This window comes from Lissotriton helveticus, chromosome 12, assembly GCF_964261635.1.
Source record: "Lissotriton helveticus chromosome 12, aLisHel1.1, whole genome shotgun sequence".
Taxonomy (NCBI): domain Eukaryota; kingdom Metazoa; phylum Chordata; class Amphibia; order Caudata; family Salamandridae; genus Lissotriton; species Lissotriton helveticus.
In genome coordinates, this window is record NC_136073.1 from 20,349,126 (window position 1) to 20,370,178 (window position 21,053).

The following is a 21,053-nucleotide window of genomic DNA, read 5'->3' on the forward strand; positions in this document are numbered from 1 at the left end:
ACGCCCGCTGGAAAGCCGCCTGCTACAGGAGCAGATCCCCAGGAAGGCAGTGTCTCTGACATATAAAACTATCATGAATAACAGACCAAACAAATGAGAGGGCCTCAGGGCCACGTGGGAACGGGAAGTAGGGGACATGGATGACGTGGACTGGGGTATGGTACTCCTGCACCATAGGGAGGTAGCGATTAAATCACGCTTCCATTTGATCCAGTTTAAGATCCTACATAGGTCCTATTTTGATAGAATACGGTTGCATAAAATAGGAAACATACCCGACCCCTGCTGTCTGCGCTGCGGACACGATAGAGGAGATTTCCTGCACACGATCTGGTCATGCCCTCGCATTCAATCATATTGGGGGAGCTCCTTGTCGAACTAGGAGAGGTACTGGGGGCGGACATTCCTTCGGACCCAAAGCTAGTACTCCTGAGGATGACCAATGACGTAGACTTGGCCCGCCCACTGCTGATTTTTCTAGTACTAGCCTTGGTAGTGGCCAAAAGAGACATAGCCAAGAAATGGGGGGCGCCAGACGTACCACAGATAGAGGAGTGGAGGAGGGGAATGGACCTTTACTTGGCAGCCGAAAGGGTCAAATACAAAGCGAGAGGATGCCCACAGAAGTTCCGCAGAGTGTGGGGCAAATGGCGACAGTATCATGGATTGGATGGGGGGCTCAAAGGGGTCGCAAACGCTTGAATATATGATTGCCATGGGAGGGATGGGCCTACGAGACTTGGAGACATTGCCGCAGTGGACTTGGAGGACTGCAATGGCTGTTCATTTGAACGATGGTACTTGGGTCCTGGACCATGAGGGAGGTGGGGAGGGTGAGGAGTTGGGGACGTGGGAGTGTTGCTCGATAATGACATGCTTGTATGTTTTTCATTGCTGCAAAAATACTAAAAATGGTTTAAAAAAAAAAAAGAATCAAGCCAGAATGAAGAAATTGAAAAACTTCAACAGAAGTCAATAGTCTCCATGACCAACATTTAGACCTACAAGCCCACGCAGAGGATTTGGAGAATAGGTCAAGGCGCAATGATATATGCAGAGACATACCATCAAATGCAGAGGGATCACAAATTACATATTTTGTGACCAAGCTTTTTCGCTCCATACTAGTGGTGTCTCCAGAAACTGAAATCAAAGTAGACGGCACTCACCAGGTAGACCAGAAAAGACCTGCTTCAGCACCTCCAGCTTCTATCTTGACATGTGTCCACGAGTTCCTGCTGAAAGAATGTATTCTCCAAGCGACTCAAGACAAACATCCGTAGTTTCAGGGACAATCCAGATTTTTTAATCAGGTCCTCGCAGTATCTACTCTCCAGAAACTCAGTGTCTTTCACCCAGTTACTACACACCTCAGCTCAGCTGACTTATTGTAATCATGGGGCCACCTCTTTAAAATAATCTTTCGTTTTGATGGAAGATTATACCAGCTCAGTTCACTGGAAGAGGCGTGTCAATTGCTGGACATTAAGAAAACCTTCCCAAAACATTCGCAAACAGACAGGCACGATCGTGGAGGCCGGAGAGATTGCAGATGGCGGAACACATATCTTTATCCCACAGAACTGCACCCAGAGACTATGACCAAAAAGGTTTGAATCTGGTATTTGATTAATGAGCTTGAAAGATCGTCTCAGCGTCATTTTCAAGCTGGAGTACTTTGGCTGAGCGACATAGGTCTAACGGACATCTGGAGAACCCTCCATCCACAAACATGGGATTACACATTGCATTCTCATGCACATAAAAAAATGCTAGACTACACTCTTTTTTTGGGTTCGCCAGAGATTACTTCTATGGCCCTGGCCTATGAGATTGAACCCTGCTCCTTGTCAGATCATGCAGCAGGGACGATTACACTGGCCATTCCCCATCATGATCATTCCCCAGAACCTGGTGGCTGCAGGAAACCCGGTTACAACATCCTGAGGTTGGTAAGATAATAGCTAAGGGGATAGAGAACTTTCTAGCCATCAATAGCACATCCGAAGTTTACATCTTTACTTTATGGGAAACTCTAAAGGCTATAATTATGGGTGAGCGGATAGCAATTTCTGCTTCAGACAATAAGATACGAATGGACAAATGGGAGTCCTCAACCAGTTCGGTCCAAGAGCGTGAACGCATTCATACATGTACAGATACCTCTTCCTCCCCACCAGAATATGGCGACAACTAGAAGCAGACGGTTCTCAATTAGCCGGTATCAATTTAGACAAGCGTGCGAGTATGCAACACTTCATCTCCTCCACATGTATTACATTGGCAGAGATAGATGTGGATGCCTTCTTGCTAATAGGCTAGTTTGCAGCTCCAGGCGATGGGAGTCCAGACAGTGCAATTCTGGTGGTCAGGAATGGCAAGATGATTCGCACATTGCAGAGACTTTCCGAAATTTCTATAAAGAACTCCACACGGAACAAACCTTGGTCACAGAAAAATTGCGTGCATATCATCAGGGCTCGAAAAATCCACTCGACCGCTCGCATATGCGAGCTAAATTTAACAAGGTCGAGCTGCTTTTAGGTCCTACTCGCCCTTTCTGGCAAGTAGGAAGACAAACTAACTTTTGTCCTCTGTGAAAATGGAGCAAATGTGACAAGATGACAAGATTTAAAGGCATTTTTATTGCTCACAAAGGTAATGAGCAATAAAGATGCCTTTAATTCTTATCTTGTCACATTTGCTCCGCTTTCAGAGGCGGAGGTCAAGTAGGTAGGAGTTAGGTCGAGGAGATTTTTCAAGGTACTAGTCCTGCAGGACTAGTACCATTTTTGGGATTTTTCGAGCCCTACTCCAGGAGGCCTTAACTCAAAAATTAACATTGGACAAGCGGCTGACCTTGACCGCCCTATTCAAGTGGAGCAAGTCATATCAATTATAACCCAGCAAAAACCACTCAAATCCACAGGTCCAGATGGTTCCACGCAGGACAACTCACACCTTTATATAAAATATTCTATAATGTATTCTAGCTTCCACCCATTGAGAAGACAAGTGTCAGCAGATGACAGGATAGGACTCATGCAGTATGACGAACCTTTGTATACCTCCACAACAGTGCATGATTAAGCTTGCAATTGAGGTGTACTGTGTGTGCTCATGCTGAGGGGGTGGGATGGGCAAAGCATAAGGACAAATGTCAGCCAAGTTTTTTTTTTATTTGTATTCAGTTTTCTAAATTATATGACAAATATTACACTAAAAAAATGTATTCTTTTTTTTAAATGACGAAAATCAATATTTACAGGACAGACATGCCCATGGCTTCTAAAGCTTATTTGGTCCACGCGTCTTAGATCTTATCTGTTGAGACATATATACTGTGTTGGTCAGTCATAAATGGAAGCACGAATCTTCTTTTGTTCATCCCACACTGCTCGAGGACCAATCACTGAGTGCCCCTTCTACGCTATGAATGGCCTCATACCCTCAGATCTACAGATGCACCTTTACTGCTCACTTTCTGCCACACGGCCTTCCTTCCCGGTTGGAACTTGGCTTACCCTAAAGCATTATAAAAACGTATTCTACCAACAAGGTGATTCTTAACTCCAAGTCAGGCCTTGTCTAGCTGCAGATGTGTGCCTGCTGGCTGTTCCCATTCCCTGAACATTGATTGGTATACCAATACTGGAAATATAGCACCAACCAAGAGCAACTGAAACAAGCACTGGTAACGAAAATAGGTCCGACCTTGACCTAAGGAGTTGCTTTTTGCTGCAGGTATTAAAAGTGAAATGGTGACATGCACATTTGCAAATGTAAAAGTAAAGAACGGACCATTACAAGAGGCAAGAATACATATTAAAGAAACCATTAAGTGAAATCAGAAATTGCCCTACCAGCCCTGGCACTTAAGTGGACAACTACTACTTTTTTTTTTTAGGTGGCTGTGAAAGAGTAAAATGCTACCACTCACAGAGAAAAGAGCCAATGGCTGAAGTGGGCCAACACACTGCCCATAAACTGTGAAGGCAGAATCGAAATGCGAATGCCCTCTTCAGTCGTTGATCAGTTTCAGTGCCAATCAAAATCCCATCTTTACAAATAACATAAAAACACAACAAATATTAAACTTAACTCATAGTTAGGTGTTTATATGAGACCCGAGCCAGTAGTGTTAAGAACTGAAATACAGTTATACTTTAGTCAACTAATTCAACTTGAGCTCCGATTGTGCACTGCTTATGACCTCACATACTACATCAGTTATGACATTAAACATCATTGCTGACACCCCTAATTATATTTGAATATCACTGGTGATATTACCAGTGAAATCTTTAAATAATTTTGAGAGCAGGAGTAATACAATATACACTCATGGTTAAACAATCAGCTAGGCCATACACCAACCCTAGCTGTGCACAGCAGCGGTTGGCCAAAACACCCTGTATGCAGCTAACACAAGCTGTGAATGGCATTCAGCAAGGCCCTGCACCCAATCCATCATGTATAGCCAAAAACCACCACATTGTGTGTATGCCCAACCTGTTTGGCTCTGCAGAGGAGGGGTTAGCCACTGGACTTTGCCTTCGAGCAGGAACTGTGCCCCCACTTATGCTTGCAGCCATGTGCTGCATGGGTTACCCACAGGATCTTGCATTTGGCCGCGCCCCGATAACCTTTACTCCACAAGCATCCAACTCGCATTCTTCTCCTTAACATGTCATAGGTAAGGCAATATGTGAAGTCCTAAGCAGTACACAATGGGGGGCAAATTACAGTTAGTTGACTAAACTACAGCAGGTGCATTTCGGTGGTTTTTGTCTTTTTAATGGTTACCTCACCTCCCATACCAACACTGAACTATGTCACTTTAACATCTTTTTTGTAAGCGATTTATTTTTATTTTATGTAAATTAAGGCCTTTGAGACTAACCTAACTATAACGTCGATTTAGCCTGCCTTCGGCTGTAACCATCCCCCTACTCTTCCACCCCACCCCCCTTCGTGTGACCCACCATGTAATCATCCAACAAATGGTGCGGAGGTACTATGCACACTTCCTCAAGCTGGCATGCACAGTGGGTCCCGGAGTACCTTAGAGGAGGTAATCAAGGGAGGTGGGATAAGATCCCACAAGAGAAGCCCAGTACCCACACCCCCATTTTTTTATTTTTACTCTGTGGGTCCCACTTGGTGATGGGAGAAAAGGCTCTCTCAACCGATGGGATTGAAGTCATATCAGTCCTCAAATCAGTAACTTTACTAGACGAATCCCCTTATGAACACAAATTCTCAACAATTACTGAACCTGCACCAAATAATAAAAAGCACGCTTTCCGAGTAAAGTTCCAACATTCTGTCATATCTGATATAATACTGGTCAGCCATTTTTTTTCTATATCAAAGTTTCCTATGGGAAACGAAAGATAACTTTTTCCTCCTGGAGTTTTGTGCAGATTCTAACATCGACAAAGTTATTAGTTGCTAAGTCAGACCGAATTGCAAAAGCTTGAAAAACAAACACCACAAAAAGAGTTATTGTCTGGCTCAAACAAGACAAACCACAGAAATGTATCAAGTATTATTTCTGGGGAAAGCATACCTCGTGCCGCTTCTTTGTGCTATATTTGATATCATACAACATAATTGATTACATAACAAGTGTCACGCACTATATCCCATAAATAAATTCCCATAATCCACATCATTTAGTTGGTGTGCACTGCTGTACTGTTTTCCCACCTTCATTTGAAGTTTCAGCAGGTCTGAAACCGCGACTAACAATGGTGCTACATCACTCGAAGGCACATGGGGAATTATCTGCGCCCCAGAGCAGTCCTTTACGTGCAGCCTAACTTGAAATAGCTGCCCACAGCACACTATCCAAATGTACTTGCTTTCAGAAAGTGCTCTGGAAGATTCAGATAAGACTTACGCCAAACTAAGCGTATTTGCTTCCAATAGTCCATGGCACTGAGAACCTTTAGACATGTGCTTGTCTTTGTCCACCAAGTTCCTACTTTAGCCATGCATGAGGAACTTTAGGGAGCACCTTGAAAGAATCCTTTGCTAACCCCCTCCGGTACTATAAATGCCCCTCTTACTTCTTTTCCACTCAGATAAAGCCGGATTAAGATGCTGGACCAGTGCAAGCAAACTTTGTAACCGTGTCTTAAGTAGCAAATGCAATACTCCTACCCCCCAAACAACAACAAAGCTATGCCATCACAAAATGTTCAAACGCTCTTGTTCCACACCTGCCCCTTCCGTTGCATCATTAGCCTAGCTTTAACTATCTGCAAAATCTAGCTCTCCATAAGTTTTTAAACCTCATCCTTTTCCGTTCTGTGAGTATCATCACCCTAACTCGCCAATTTCATCTTGCGTCTTGCATATTGCAAACCTCAGCAATGTTCACAATGAAAGCACTGCTTGGTTACCCCTAGCCACACAGTCCAGTCTGGGGCCCGAAACCCTGTCATCTGTACCTTTGATTTCAAACACCATCCCCTGGATATATGGACACCAGCATTTCTGCCCCAGTTAAGGGGTCTCAATCACCTGGAGGTGCACCTTGCCCCACAACATCCACTCCCACACTCGGAGAATCAACCTGAGTTCTGCTTTCACCAGTACAGAGGCGGATCAATATTAAAGGACTTTATGTTGCCCCAAACTGTTCAGTTGCACGACCCTCCCCTCTCTCACTCCAGCACATTCAATGATTTAAAAGGAAATACAAAGTGATGGCACTCTTCTGCTCAGAGTACCCAATTGCTTCTGTGAAGTGTAGGTACTCTCCCACCAAATGTCGCAGCAGTGCTAAGAAGTACAGGTACTTTCACTTTCAAATTTAAAAAAGGTGCAGCTACTCTGTACCTGCCCAATTAAAGCACTTGAGTATACACAGTCAATGTCAGGTATTTAAATAGTGAGTATCTTCTATAGACAATGCATTTCTTATAGAGATGCACCTCAAACCAACTAAATACAAACACAAAGCACGTATCTGGCGCTTCACGTCACCTGAAATAAAATGAAGTTACAGGCTTCAAGCACAAAAGGCCGTGAAAGTCGCCAAAGACCATTATAAATTGTTTGTGTAATCCTGACCTTTCCAAACAAGGAAATGCAAGGTACTATTGTGCAGTTAGAGATATGGTGTACTGGACTGAAATGTTCCACACTGCATATTAAAGCAGCCTGGATGGGTTCAAATCCCCCTTAAGAGAGCATGCTGGAGCTTCATACTTGAACTCGGCCTTTCTTGTTTAGTCAATATTTACTGTACAATGAACATAGTGGGGGGGGGTCACTGTGGCTCTTGCAGCCAGCAATGAACATATAACAAACGGGGTGACTCAATATAGGAGCTCATAGGCCGGAATCATATACTAAAATTCATAAACAAAATAACTAATTCCATTGATCACACTATTTCTTTTGGCCACAGAAGTCCTTTTTATTGACTTGGGGCATCAATTCGTATTTGTTATTTACTTCATAAACTTTTTTACTTTTGGAGAATTTCCTTCATCAAATATATTTACACTTCTATTGTTGTATTGACACATGAAAACATTTATGTACAAAAACACATATATAAAACATACAAATATGTTTTAGACACCAAATTAATTGGACAAAATATATATACAAAATATTTGGTTCACAAACTAAATTATCATTCTCTTTTGTTGTCCTATACTCTTGAATTTTCACAAGCTAGTGTGTGTGTGTGTGTGTGTGTGTGTGTGGGGGGGGGGGGGGGGGGGGGGGACACAAGATGATTTCCACTGGACTGCCCAGAAATGATCAGTCTCTCCTTTTCCTAGTTTGCTCCGAACCGCTATCTAATCAGTGCCGACGCGTTTCGACCTCGTGTGGGTGGGACCAAACACTTTGTCATAAAGGTCTTCTTCAGGGCTGGACTTTATTTGTGATAGTACATCTTTTGCACCCGGTTAGTACTACAGTACATCGATACAATGGCTTCCTGCCAGGCTGTTGTAGATTCAATCCTTCCAGTATTCGTGCTTCTATTCTGGGATGTACTTCCTTTTGTCTCGGACGTTTAGTTTGAGGCGCTTTCCTTTACTGCTCCGGGTAGCTGAATTCTTCGGCGTCTACGCAAACAGTCGATTCCTCAGGCGGCGGAGATGGCGTGTAAATATATTCGATTAAGGAAATTCTCAAAAAGTAAAAAAGTTTATGAAGTAAATAACAAATTTGAATTGATGCCTCAAGTCAATAAAAAGGACTTCTGTGGCCAAAAGAAATAGTGTGATCAATGGTATTAGAGGTATTTTGTTTATGGTTTTTCTAGCAGCCACCAAGGAACTGCTCCACCAAAGCTAACGTTCAGGAACATATTTAAATGTGTGTGTATATGTGTACATAAATGCATTTATTATACATACAGAATATTGACTCAAATATTTTTTTAACCACCTCTCCCTTCACTCTAGGCCTCCTAACCATGCTTATGTGACATCAGTCTTTCCCGAAGTAGTTATCCCTCCAACAGCCGCACACAACTTTCAATAACATCCTACGTCTCCCCTTTTATTAAACCGCTTCAATTAAACAAACCCTGTTCAAAAGAGTAGGGTAAATGCACAAGATGTTGTCAGGTTTGTGCCCTCAAATCCTAGAACAACTTATCCTACTAGGAAAAGGAACCCGAGAATCTGGAGTAATGTGCTACTCTGCTAGTAATCACTATGTATACACCATTTAAAATAGAAGCAAATTAATGAACTCATCAAATGCTAAAAACCTATCAAAACAGTTCAGATTTTAATGTGGTTCAGCAAGTAGCATCCTTTGTACTGCGAGATGACAAAACGCATGTCTGTAATAAGTGGCAAATCAATACTTCAACTCAGAGTAGCTTTCCAAACCCCCAATATGCAATTTTCACAAGAAAATATGAGGATGAAATCAATGCCTTGTCCCTGGGGTGAGGGGCGTCAGCTGTTAAGTATACAACAAGCTTAGTGCCCCTTCCCTGTGAAAGGCCTTTGTATTCACTTAAAGAACCAACGATGTGCTGTCAAAATAAAGAGTTGAGCTTTCCAAGCCACAGGAATCACCTCCTGTAACGAAGATAACATTAGTTACGAAATCAAATTAGAAGAAGTGTTAGAATTACTGCATTATCAGGTAAAAAGTGTTTTTTAAGTGAACTCAAACGGGAACAAAAACCAAAAAGCATACTCGTCGCAAGCAACAGTATCATTGTAGAAATGTCTAGAAAACACTGGCAGCATGTTTAAAAGATATGCACGTGCTGCTCTTTGGGGTTTTCATTTAAAAGAACATCCTTCATTTGCACACCAGCAACACATTACTGAAGTGCCCTGTTGTACTGCGCCATTTACAGGAGCTGCTTAACTGTAGCTCAGCCGCTGCTTTAACACATCGGAGATCAAAACGGGACGCATGGATGCACAAAAACAAAAGCGGCCACTCTTTTGTGCTCGAGTGAGGCCCATGCAGCGGAATTGTCAGCTGGACAAAACAAAAACGTGCTCTAAGCAGCCGGAAGACTCCCAAGTACTGCCAATCTCCTGGAAACCGGCAGCACCAGGATTCAAAATACTTAAAAATGAATCAGTCTTCTGTAAGCTCGAATTAGTAAGGGTTTGTGCTTCTGTCTCTTGATCCTCGACTGCATGGCTCTGTACCCCGCCTCCTCCTCCTCACTAACTTTTAACTCCACTAAATCTGCTTACAATAGAAACGCTCTTCCAGTCAGCGCTCAAAATCAGGATGAGGGAGAGTGGCATATCTGAGACTAAGACATCATTTACTGCCACAGGTCATGGCCAGCATGGATTGAAGCCAAACCCTATATCCAGTCTTAAGAAGCCAAGAGGCAGACCTGTGGCTACTGCACGGTGTCATGGCATGGGCCATAAACTGTGCACCGACAGGTGTGCCAAGATCCGCACCGACATGTGTGCCAAGATCCGCAAACATGTATTTTTTAACCGGTGGAGGTTTAACTACCTCGTGTAAGCAGCGGAGTAAATTGCACTTCGCTAGGTTGGGTATAAATAAGAGTGACCTTCGCACAACTCCTGCTGTAGCGTGAGGAGCCCATCATCCGATTGACTTGTGCGTCCTGCCGTCGCCCCGCTGATGCTCGCGGTGTATGTCCGTCTGAACGACAGCATGCGGCACCGTTCGAGAGGTCGGCCCGGAAGGTGAAGGACGGGCCCGACTCCGCAGACGCAGCTGAATGACCTGCAGCATAACCCCGGCCTCTGTGCTTCGGAGCCCCGCCACCTGTACAAATGGGCAGAAGTCGCTTCATGCGGAGGCGGAACAAAACATACAATCCAAGGCCGCAGCACTTCCACAACCCAGCAACGGGATTTACCCTCTTACAAATTACACATTACCATTCCTTACTGATGCTAATTTATATGTATATATTTTCCAGTGTGCGATTCGATAGTAAACCAGGATGTCATTTTTCTTGTGAAGCATAAGGTCTAGTGCCTTGGTGTATTCTATACCGCATGTGACAAAAACCAATGAAATGCAGAAAAAAAATGTTTAATGGGTGATATCTTCTAACAAACCCTAGCACACGCCGCTACTGGTGTCCATGTTGCACAACAGAAGCTTTCTGTTAAACACAAAGACAGTTCCCTGCTGCAATATTTAGAGAGCGTAATTTTGGTGTACAGAATGCGGTGCAAAACAAATATCACGATGGTGGGGAGGTGAAGTAAAAAACTGTTACTCTGGAGAGGAGCTCCCACATCTCAGGCAGACCTATTCAACCCCACAGGTTTGGGTTCAAATCCGAACTTGCTAATTTGACATTGCTGGTCGTTCGGGATGATCTCTGGTCTGCCACGACTGTGGGAGCCTAGACACGGCCCTGGCAGAGATAGAAACACTGAATCTAGACAAACACGGCATGATCCTGGTCCACTCAGTGACACACACCCCCCCCCCCCCCCCCCAGTGCCCCATCTCGGTCGCTCCATTACCAGCACTGCATTTCCAGGTCCGTTACCTGCATTGTATGACCACCGAGGGCCCTGCCATGGTCCATTACCTACAGGACCCCTGTCGGCACTGCCATGACCATTACCTGCAGGACACTCAGGGCCCATCCCTAGCCCATTTCCAGCAGAACACTCGGGGCACCTCCCTTGCTCATTACCTGCAGGGCACCCGGGGCCCCTGCACTGCCCATTACCGGCAGGGCACCCGGGGCCCCTGCACTGCCCATTACCGGCAGGGCACCAGGGGCCCCTGCACTGCCCATTACCGGCAGGGCACCAGGGGCCCCTGCACTGCCCATCACCGGCAGGGCACCAGGGGCCCCTGCACTGCCCATCACCGGCAGGGCACCAGCGGCCCCTGCCTTAACAGGCCCATTACCTGCAGGGCACCAAGGGCCCTTGCACTGCCCATTACCTGCAGGGCACCAGCGGCCCCTGCCTTAACAGGCCCATTACCTATGACCCTGCGAGGTCCATACCCGAGGACCCCGGACTGCTCCATTACCTGCAGGTGTAGCTGAGGTTCCTGCGGATGCTCCTCTTGAAGAAGCTCTTGCAGCCCTCGCAGGTGAAGACCCCGTAGTGCTTGCCGCTGGACTTGTCCCCACACACCACGCAGTCCACCTGGATGCCGCTCTTGTCCTCGTCCCCGTGCTCCTGGTCGCTGGCACCGCCTTGGGGGGAGGTCTCCTCCTCCTCGGAGTTGCGGGGGTAGCCCTTGCCCATGCCGTTGGTGTCCCCGTTGGGGTCTCCCCAAGCCACCATTGCCATATCTCCCTGGACCACCAACTCCCGGAGAAAATGATGTGGCCTCGCTTCAGGAAAAAAAATATACCCGGCGGTGGGCGGGGATTTCTGCACGAACTATTAATGTTCAACTCTGGCAGCACAGTCCGGCCGCTTTCTCTCCGAGGTGAAAAAAGTGTATTAAAAGGTGAAAAGTTCACAGATGAAAAACGTGCTCCTGGAGGCAGAAGGGATCGAAAAGGGCGCTGCAGCAGCAAAATAAGCTCAACATTTTAGAAGTGAAGGGGTCTCTCGCCCGACAGGCTTCCTACACGCTTCCAAAAGAAACAGTGCATAGGGGAGGGAGGAGGCCACGAAAGGGTGAACAAAACAGGCTCTCAGGCCATCGGTGTCAGGTCCCAGAAACACGTCCGACCAGTTCCTGTGCCTGGGAGCGAAAACTCGTCGAGGAGCTGTTGAACCGAGGAGAGAAGTCACAAAAACAAGTTCCTGGAGCAAAGGGAAGAGGGGGCAGGCTCAAGGGGGGGCAGAAGCATTCTGTAGAAAGAAACTGGAGCAGGCTTGCGCGATCCGAACAGTAGGGATGTGGGTCGAAAAATAATGCACATTTTGGGGTGACCAGTTCTGGTGTGGGTAAGAAAACGAGCAGAGCTGAAGATCATGGATGAGGGAAGGTCACGTCACCCGTTTCGATGCACCCACAGCACCTCAAGGAGATATTAGAAAACAACACAGTGCCAAGGGGCTGGCAAGCGTCATCACATGTCCCAAACTCCAGCCGTGGCAGAGGTTTCCAGTGACTAGTTCGGTTCAGACCTGGCAGATTCCGTATCAAATTAGTTCCGATCTTAGTACCATCACGAGTATTACCTTTCACGGGACTGCCCGATCGGCATTCACGGATTATGTGGGTACATCCTTTAAAGTTCTAGGTCCCTCCTTTCTTTATGGATTTCTGCCATTCGTTCTCCTTATTCCTTCTCCGACACTAGTTGACTCCAGGTTGGCACGCGTGTCCTTTTCCCTTTCTGCTACAGGTTGTGCTCGATTCTGGTCTGAGATGCACCCCTACTTTGTCCACACTACGGGGATCGAAAGGCAGTTCGGTTCTGATTAACCTGCGGCACTGGGACAAGTTCTCACCGCTTTCGGCCGTCCTTTTAGAGGTTAGATTTTTGGGTAGTCGTCCGTCTGGTTTTCGATGCCGCCCCGTTGCACAGTAGGATGTGGGCGCTGCGGATCCTACGTGTAGACCTACATGTAATTTCAGAGCTCACATCTCCTCGGGGTTGATGGGCATTTTCCCAATGTTTGTGCCCGGAATTCCCCCCATGTTCTGGGTTGGAAATGCGTTGCTTCTGTGCCCTTTGCCTGTTGCTTCGCAGGGCCCCTCCAGCAGCCCTTCCTGGCCCGTCCTTACGCCTTCTGCGCGAGGGGAGTCTGGCCTGCCCCGGGGAGTGACACTGGACACCCCCGAGAGGGCGGGAGGAGGCGAGGAGAGGGAAAACAACCCTGTGCGCAGCTCTCCCGGGCAGCGAGGAGCAAAGTTCAGACCAGGCCCCCCTCCCGCCCCGGGCCCTGAGAGGAGGGGTGGGGGTGAGAGCAGGGAGGGGCGAGTCAGAGGGCAGGGTGTGTGAAGGGCGGGAGAAAAGGGATACAAGAGAACCTATGAAGAACAAGGAGAGGGACTGGGCAGTGTGCAGGGAGACCACTCTTACCGGTGGGGATTGGAGGGAGTGGAATATGACGGGCCAGATATTTAATGTTTGGCGTCTGTGGAGGGGGTTTTCAGTCGTGTACGTGGGCACAGGGTGGTCCGGTAAGCAGGCCAAGCAAGGATGTGTACCTGGACAGGTGTGGTCAAGCTGGGTATCTTAAGTTTTCAATTGGGCATGAAATATGAGCTTTCAATCAAAAAGGAAAAGCAGTCGAGGCGGAGAAAGGGAGGAACCAGCCCCCTTGACCAGCTGAGTAGGACATTATACAGAGGACAGGTAGGAAGGGCTGAACCAAGAGTGACCTGTGCCCTCTGAACGTCCTTGGCTCTACCATCACCAGGGAAACGTCAGACTTGAGACAAAGTGGGAACTTTTAAACGGTTAAGAGGGCAAGCGTGCAGACACCAGCAGTAGCATGGGAAGGAAGGATAAAGGCCCAGAGTAGTGTGGGGAGATACAGAGTACTGCTCCATGGGCCCAGCAGGCGCCTCTTACAGAAGGACCTTCACCCTAATGCTTAGAAGACCTCCCCAGAGGAGGGGGGGCAGAGTTACCAGAGAGAAGCAGGGCCCAGAGGCCTCCCCCCGAGGACAGAGGGCTCGAGTCATACCCCACGGAGTAGGAGGGCGGGTCAAGGGACTGTGTTGGGGGCCCCTAGTGCTCACAGTGCTGTGCGTGTGACCATGTCTGGGGTATTCGCGGGGGGGGGGCTGTCTGGGCCTTGGCCGAAGTTAACCCCTGTGGTAGGAGTCCGCCAATCTAGCTAGCTTTGGCCTTAAGTTATGTGTGGAGAGGGGCTTCTGCCTCTAAATAGCGTGGGGGGGTGGCTCCCTCCGGGTCCCCTCCTCAAGGCCCGGGCAATAAGCGCGGGAGTCGGTCAGGGCTGCGGGGCAGGGAGAGGCGGCCGGGCCTGCGTTCCCTTTCGGCGCTGCTGCTGCGTGCGCTGCCCAGCTCTCCCTCGGCCCCCTGCAGGAGGCTGGGAAGGGCGGACAGTGCCGCACCGCCCCCTCTCTGACGCCGGGTCAGGCCCCGGCCGCCTCTCCCGCCCTCCTCCTCCTCCTCGCCAGAGCGCGCGCCGCCCCCCCCCTTCACGAGGTAGTGAGCCTGCGCGCGCCACGGCTAACCGCCTCACAGGGCCCCAGCGCCTGCTCACAGGGCAGCGCACGCAGCCTCGCGCCAGGCAGCGGACGCCTGACGTGTTGCGTCAGCTGAGTGCGCAGCCTCCCCGTGCCACTTGTCACCCAACAACTTTCCTGTTCTAGAAACGACCGAACGCGTTGGGGGTTACAGTGGCCGCCATGTTGGAAAGGAGTGATTAGAGACAGCGCCATTGATTTATTCCCACCGTCTCAACGTGCAATGTCTGTGTTGAGATGGCATACATGCCAACATTTTGGAGCAGGTAAGTGGGAGATTAAAAAAAAAAAGTCTTCAGAATGCATTTTCTTCACTGACCTACTGGAGTGACAGACCATCAGCATTTCAATTTTGGCAGTTTAATAACAGAGCGCAAACAAGCATTTACAATGCAATGGTCTCGGCATTATTAAAGGTAGAGCTATTGGCATTGCTCATGACATTTATTTTTATTTATTTTTTAAATCATAAATAAATGGCATTGTACTAACTTAATCGTTAAATAAATGGCATTGTCATTTACAATGCCAATAGCTTAATAGCTCGCAAATGCATGACCTATTGCATTTACACCCACACAGAGCCACACATACAGAGCCACCCACACAGAGCCACATACACACACACATAGCCACACACACAGAGCCACACACACACACACAGAGCCACACACACACAGAGCCACACACACACAGAGCCACACACACAGAGCCACACACAGCCACAGCCACACACACAGAGCCCCACACACACAGAGCCACACACACACACAGAGCCACACACACACACAGAGCCACACACACACACAGAGCCACACACACACAGAGCCACACACACACACACAGAGCCACACACACAGAGCCACACACCCAGAGCCACACACACCCAGAGCCACACACACACCCAGAGCCACACACACACACCCAGAGCCACACACACACACCCAGAGCCACACACACACACACCCAGAGCCACACACACACACCCAGAGCCACACAGACACACAGGAGAGCAAGCACAGCCAGGGGGCAGGGAAGCAAGCACAGCCAGGGGGCAGGGAAACCAGGGGCGGGAGAGCAAGCACAGCCAGGGGGCAGGGAAGCAAGCACAGCCAGGGGCAGGGAAGCAAGCACAGCCAGGGGGAAGGGAAGCAAGCACAGCTAGGGGGCAGGGAAGCAAGCACAGCCAGGGGGCAGGGAAGCAAGCACAGCCAGGGGAGCAAGCCATGGCAGGGAAGCAAGCACAGCCAGGGGGCAGGGGAGCAAGCACAGCCAGCAAGGGGGGGTCAGGAGAGCAAGCACAACCAGCGAGGGGGGGCAGGAGAGCAAGCACAACCAACAAGGGGGGGGCAGGAGAGCAAGCACAAGCAACGAGAGGGCAGGACAGCAAGCACAACCAACTAGGGGGCAGGACAGCCAGCACAAGCAACGAGGGGGCCGGACAGTAAGCACAAACAACGAGGGGGCAGAAGAGCAAGCACAAGCAACTAGAGGGCAGGACAGCAAGCACAAGCAACGAGAGGGCAGGGCAGCAAGCACAAGCAACGAGGGGGCAAGACAGCAAGCACAACGAACGAGGGGGGGAGCAAGCACAGCGAGGGGGCAGGGGAGCAAGCACAGCGAGGGGGTCTGGAAAGCAAGCACAACGAGGGGGCAGACGCACAACGAAGAGACAGAGGCAAGCACACGGGCACAATCAAGGAAGAGAGACAAGAAAAGCGAGCACTCACCGGAGGACTCGCCAGCTTTTCGACTTCTTCCGGCGGCAGTCGGGCAGAAATGGCGTCAGAAAAGCTCCGCCATTTTCGCATTCGGGGGCGTGGTTTTTGCTGATGAATGACGAATGACGTCACAGAGTTAAAAACTGCAAAAAACACACCCCGAATCCGAAAAAGACGGGGCTTGAACGGAGTGATGCCCCTCTCCTCCAATGGCTGGCCTCCGTTTAGGAAGCCAGCCAATGGAGAAGAGGGGCAGGGTTCAAGCCCTCAATACTGTTAACATAAAATCTCAGCTGCGCAACACTGCTGCGCAGTGTACGCTAGGCCGAGACCTAAACATGGGTACGAGTCAAACTCACGCAGAGTACTGCGACAAAAAAGGTGTATACGAATCAAGGGCTTAAACAAAGTGATGTATTTTGGCACCTCTACTTTTTAACTTATATACTAAAGACCTGGGTAACTCCTTATCATCTGCTAATTTGTTTATCCCAAAAATCGGGCGGACTAGATTGTTTTTAATTCAGTACGCAGACGACATGGTCCTCATGGACCACACACTCGATGGGGCTGCAGAAAGCACTTCATGCGGTAAGCAAATACAATATTGCTAATGAATTAATGGCCAATGCGAATAAAACAACGTTTGTGATTTTTGGAACATTTGCTAACAAATTCAAGCAGCACTGGAGAATGGGCAATCTGAAAATCAGTACCACCTCCAAGTACAATTACTTGGAATTGTGGTTTACAAGTAATGGTACGCCCAACCAACACATCACCTCCATAGAAGCCTAGGCCAAAGCTCTGACTTACGTCATGTGCAAGCTGAACGCTAAAATGTACAGCCCATATACTGTAGCAATGCGAAAAGTAATAAAGGCCAAGTAACTCTCCTCAATTGCATATGGACAATTGGTTTTTCCAGAGGCATTGGCAAATAAGATGGTGACTGCCCAAAGCCGTACATTCAAAAGGATTTTTCAAATCCCCCCCCATACCGCCTTGGTAAGATTAGAGTGCGGCTTAAATAAACAATCGTATGAATACTGGTGCTTCCATCATCCGATATTATCGCAGAATCTGTGCTGCTCCACCAAACAGAATGAAAGATATTTTGAAGTAATCCTTTACAGAAGGTCAAAAACCCTGGCCAGACTACTTGTCAACCGCCAGCAGTAAATTAAATCTTGACATGGCAAATTGGAGTACCTTCATCTATCAACCAGGAATATTAAAAACAGTATTGAGGAAACAAATGAGAATTTTATCCAGGCAAGAAGACATGCGCCTAATCTGAAAGTAATATCCAGGTTATAATAATTAACTCCTACAGAAATAAATTATGCCAACCTTATTTAAATAGTGCACTGAATAAATCAATTTTAAAACATATTTTATTAATTAGGCTCATGGCGCTCCCGATAAATGACATAAATGCCCATTGGAAACATCTTGAGATAGTTACCTCTTGCAGACTGTGCAACCTATATGAGGAATCCTTGGCCCACTTTGTCTGTATTTGCTCAAATCTGAGGAATGCACACTGCACTTTATTAAAACCACGTTTTTTAAAGTATGGCATTCACACTTGCACAGAAGCAATGGGCTCCATTTTAACCTAGAAATTCCAATGGAACTGGCATGGCTAGCCATATTTGCACGACAACTCCAAAGGTCATTAACTGAAAGACAAGCCCATACTGATGAACTCTGATGTAATTTATCTGTCATTTTAGGATAGTATATAAACCCATCGTTTTGACGATTCGATTCTCGAAATATTGTAATTAGTATGACATGAATCAAATTAATTGAAATGTTGACATTTTTAGTAATAATATAGAATGCGTAAATATGATAAATTATGTAGCTTTGTAACAATTTTTATTAATTGAAACAAATAAATTCATTCACATATAAAGAAAGCCACGTGTAACTTTCTGGTTTAAATGCGTTTTGCTTGCAGTAAATGCAAACACATTATTGTGGTAACAAGTAAAGCAATACTCCATAACATTAGAACATTTGAAAGAAATATATTACAACAGAACTTGAATTGAAAAAAAGAGGATTATTGGGTGTCTCAAAAGGTTAGGGGTATGCCAGAACTTCGGAATAGTCATTGCTTGATTGCCAGGATATAGCCAGTATGATGGCCACATCTCGTTTGTGATGTTTCCTAGATGTTGGTGCTTGGAGTCACATGGTCTTCTTAATGCACAAATCCCTCACAGACACAGAGATATGGGGTTGGATCTCAGTTAGATCTTTACTCTGAAACTTCGAACATAAATCTCCTTGGTGATATTTTGACCAAATGTTTGCTTTGGGCAAAAGCTGTGGCTTGGTTTTTTAGGTTTTGAGGAGGGGGTGAAAGTGTTGATTTCCCTAAGGCAGGAAACATAATTTGCCACAGCTTCCTTTGACGTGTCAGTGTGGCAGAGACCGTAGGTATGAAGGGATCTACAAAGAAGACACACCCTCTACAAGCACAGATGCAGCCAAAAGTCACTCCAGTTACCACTGTACATCTACTTTAAAATTATGTTATTCCACTGGGGGTTGCGAACAGTGGCATACGGACACTCTCCTGCATAAATGAGACGCATGCTTCCAAAGAGAACGTATTTGTGGGCCGAACAAGGCTTGTATAATTGAACACGCTTTCATAACCGAAGATTCCAGACTGTGGTACCTAAACCTTAATTGTACCTAAACCTTAATTTTAAAAACGAACTATACGCTCTGGTCCACACACCTCACATAGCTGCCAAGGTTTCAGATTGCTATGTGTGACATTTTCATAATGTCAGTGTAATTATGAGTGACATTTCAACCACTATGAGTGACACTTTCTCGCAAGCAAAATCAAGCAATGAAGATGAAGGAAACATAAATATCAGACATTATACCTATTTGAGCAACGAGGAACTCTAAGAAGATCTTTAAACGGCTGCAAAGCACCTGGGATGGAAGGGCACTACACTAATCTAGTGCCCTTATAACCTGATTGTATGTACTGGTACTGTTCAATCCGGTAAATATCAAGATGGTCTCCACAACTCAATGCTGGACTTCCCTCAAGCCTACAAATAGCCTCCGTAGAGCCTCTGCCATCCTGTTTCCGCCACTTTACCCTGTGTTTGGAACAGACTTTCTTTCCTTCCATCATTCAGATGTCTCCCCTCCTCTCCACCACGCCCCACCGCGACCGCTCGAGCCTGTTCCAGGTGAGGTTGCCCCACCTCCGCTGCTCCTGCCCGCCGTGGCCAGGACCCTGCCCTGGTGAGTGCCGCGCACTGCCTTCGCACACCCCCGCTTTCACCGCTGCTTGTCTGCTGCGGCGTGCCTGTTCCCCCCCTGTGTTTTCTGTGCGCCTGCTGCTTTGTACTGTCCACTAGCTCCCCTGGTATTTTCTCCCGTTTTTGCCTCCACTCGCATCTTCACCTATTCCCCCCGCTGTGTATCTTGCCTCCTCTTGTTATTTCTCCTGTCTCCCCCCCGTTCCTAACCTGTCCCCCCTCGCCTTTGCTCACTTGCCTCCCCCCCTTTTGCCTTCTGTACCCCTTGCCCCCTTACCTCCTGTCCGCTCCCTCGAGCCGCCCTCCTTCCCGCCACTGCCCCCGGCGTCTCCACCCCCCCCCCTGCCCATTGGCCGCCCCGCTCCCGCCACCCAGCTGACCCGCCCTCCCGGCTCCTCACTTATGACGCCCCCAGAGCGACCGCGCAGCGGACGCGCGCAGCGGGAGCACCGATTGAGTGCCGAAGGTGCGCCAAAGGTAAGCCCGTCTGCGCCCGTCCGCGCCTGGACCGCGCCTAGTGCCAGGACCCCTGCCCTCCACCGCCGGAAGCCGACCCGATGGACCTACGACGCCACCGACCTCAACGCACTCAACACCGGCCGAACCCCGGGCTGTTACCGAGCCACACCGAGACGCACCCACGGACCCTTCAGCTGCCACTCCTGCAAGTTCACCTGCAACCGGACCCACGCCACACCAGCACCCACCAAGCCGACCTCCAGCAGCACCCACCTGAAGTGCATCCTGCTCAACACCCGCTCCGTCCACAGACACGCCGTCGAGCTCTGGAACCTGCTCGACACCACAGACCCAGACGTCGCCTTCCTCCTCACGGAAACCTGGATGAACGCCTCCTCAGCGCCCGACATCGCCATCGCCATCCCAGAGGGCTACAAGATCACCCGGAGAGACCGCGCCAACCAGACCGGAGGAGGCATCGCCATCATCCACAGGAACACCATCTGCATCACGGCCAACACCGACGACACCCTCGCACCCGCCGAACACCTGCACTTCCAGATCCACGTCAACCCCAAGACCACCCTCAGAGGCACCCTCATCTACAGGCCCCCGGGACCACGCACACAATTCAGCGAGGACATCGCCGACTTCATCAGCCCGCACGCCCTCCTCTCCGCCGACTACATCCTCCTCGGGGACCTCAACTTCCACCTGGAGAACAACAACGACCGCAACACCACCACCCTGCTAGACAACCTCGCCAACCTCGGACTCAAGCAACTGGTGACCACTCCCACCCACTACGCCGGACACACTCTCGACCCGATCTTCTCTTCCAGCAAGGACACCGCCTTCAGCCATGCCACGGGACTCCACTGGACGGACCACAGCTGCGTCCACTTCAGCTTCAGGAGGACCACGCTCCACCATCACCAGCAACAGGCTCCCCGCAGAAGCTGGAACAAGA

At 48.3% G+C, this 21,053-nt stretch overlaps 1 protein-coding gene across 9 annotated transcripts in view; it reads right to left on the bottom strand.

The window, feature by feature from the left end:
• Nucleotides 1-21,053, bottom strand: part of LOC144798327 (nuclear receptor subfamily 2 group F member 6-like) — a 768,088-nt gene that overhangs the window by 127,335 nt on the left and 619,700 nt on the right. Inside the window, exon 1 of one of the 9 annotated variants that reach the window (XM_078669151.1) lies at nt 11,503-14,554. The exons of the other annotated variants lie outside the window; for them this stretch is intronic. Within the exon in view, the coding sequence (XP_078525277.1) occupies nt 11,503-11,768 (266 nt within the window). The 5' untranslated portion in view covers nt 11,769-14,554. Of the gene's footprint in view, nt 1-11,502; nt 14,555-21,053 lie in introns of those variants that run through there. 9 annotated transcript variants of the gene reach the window in all.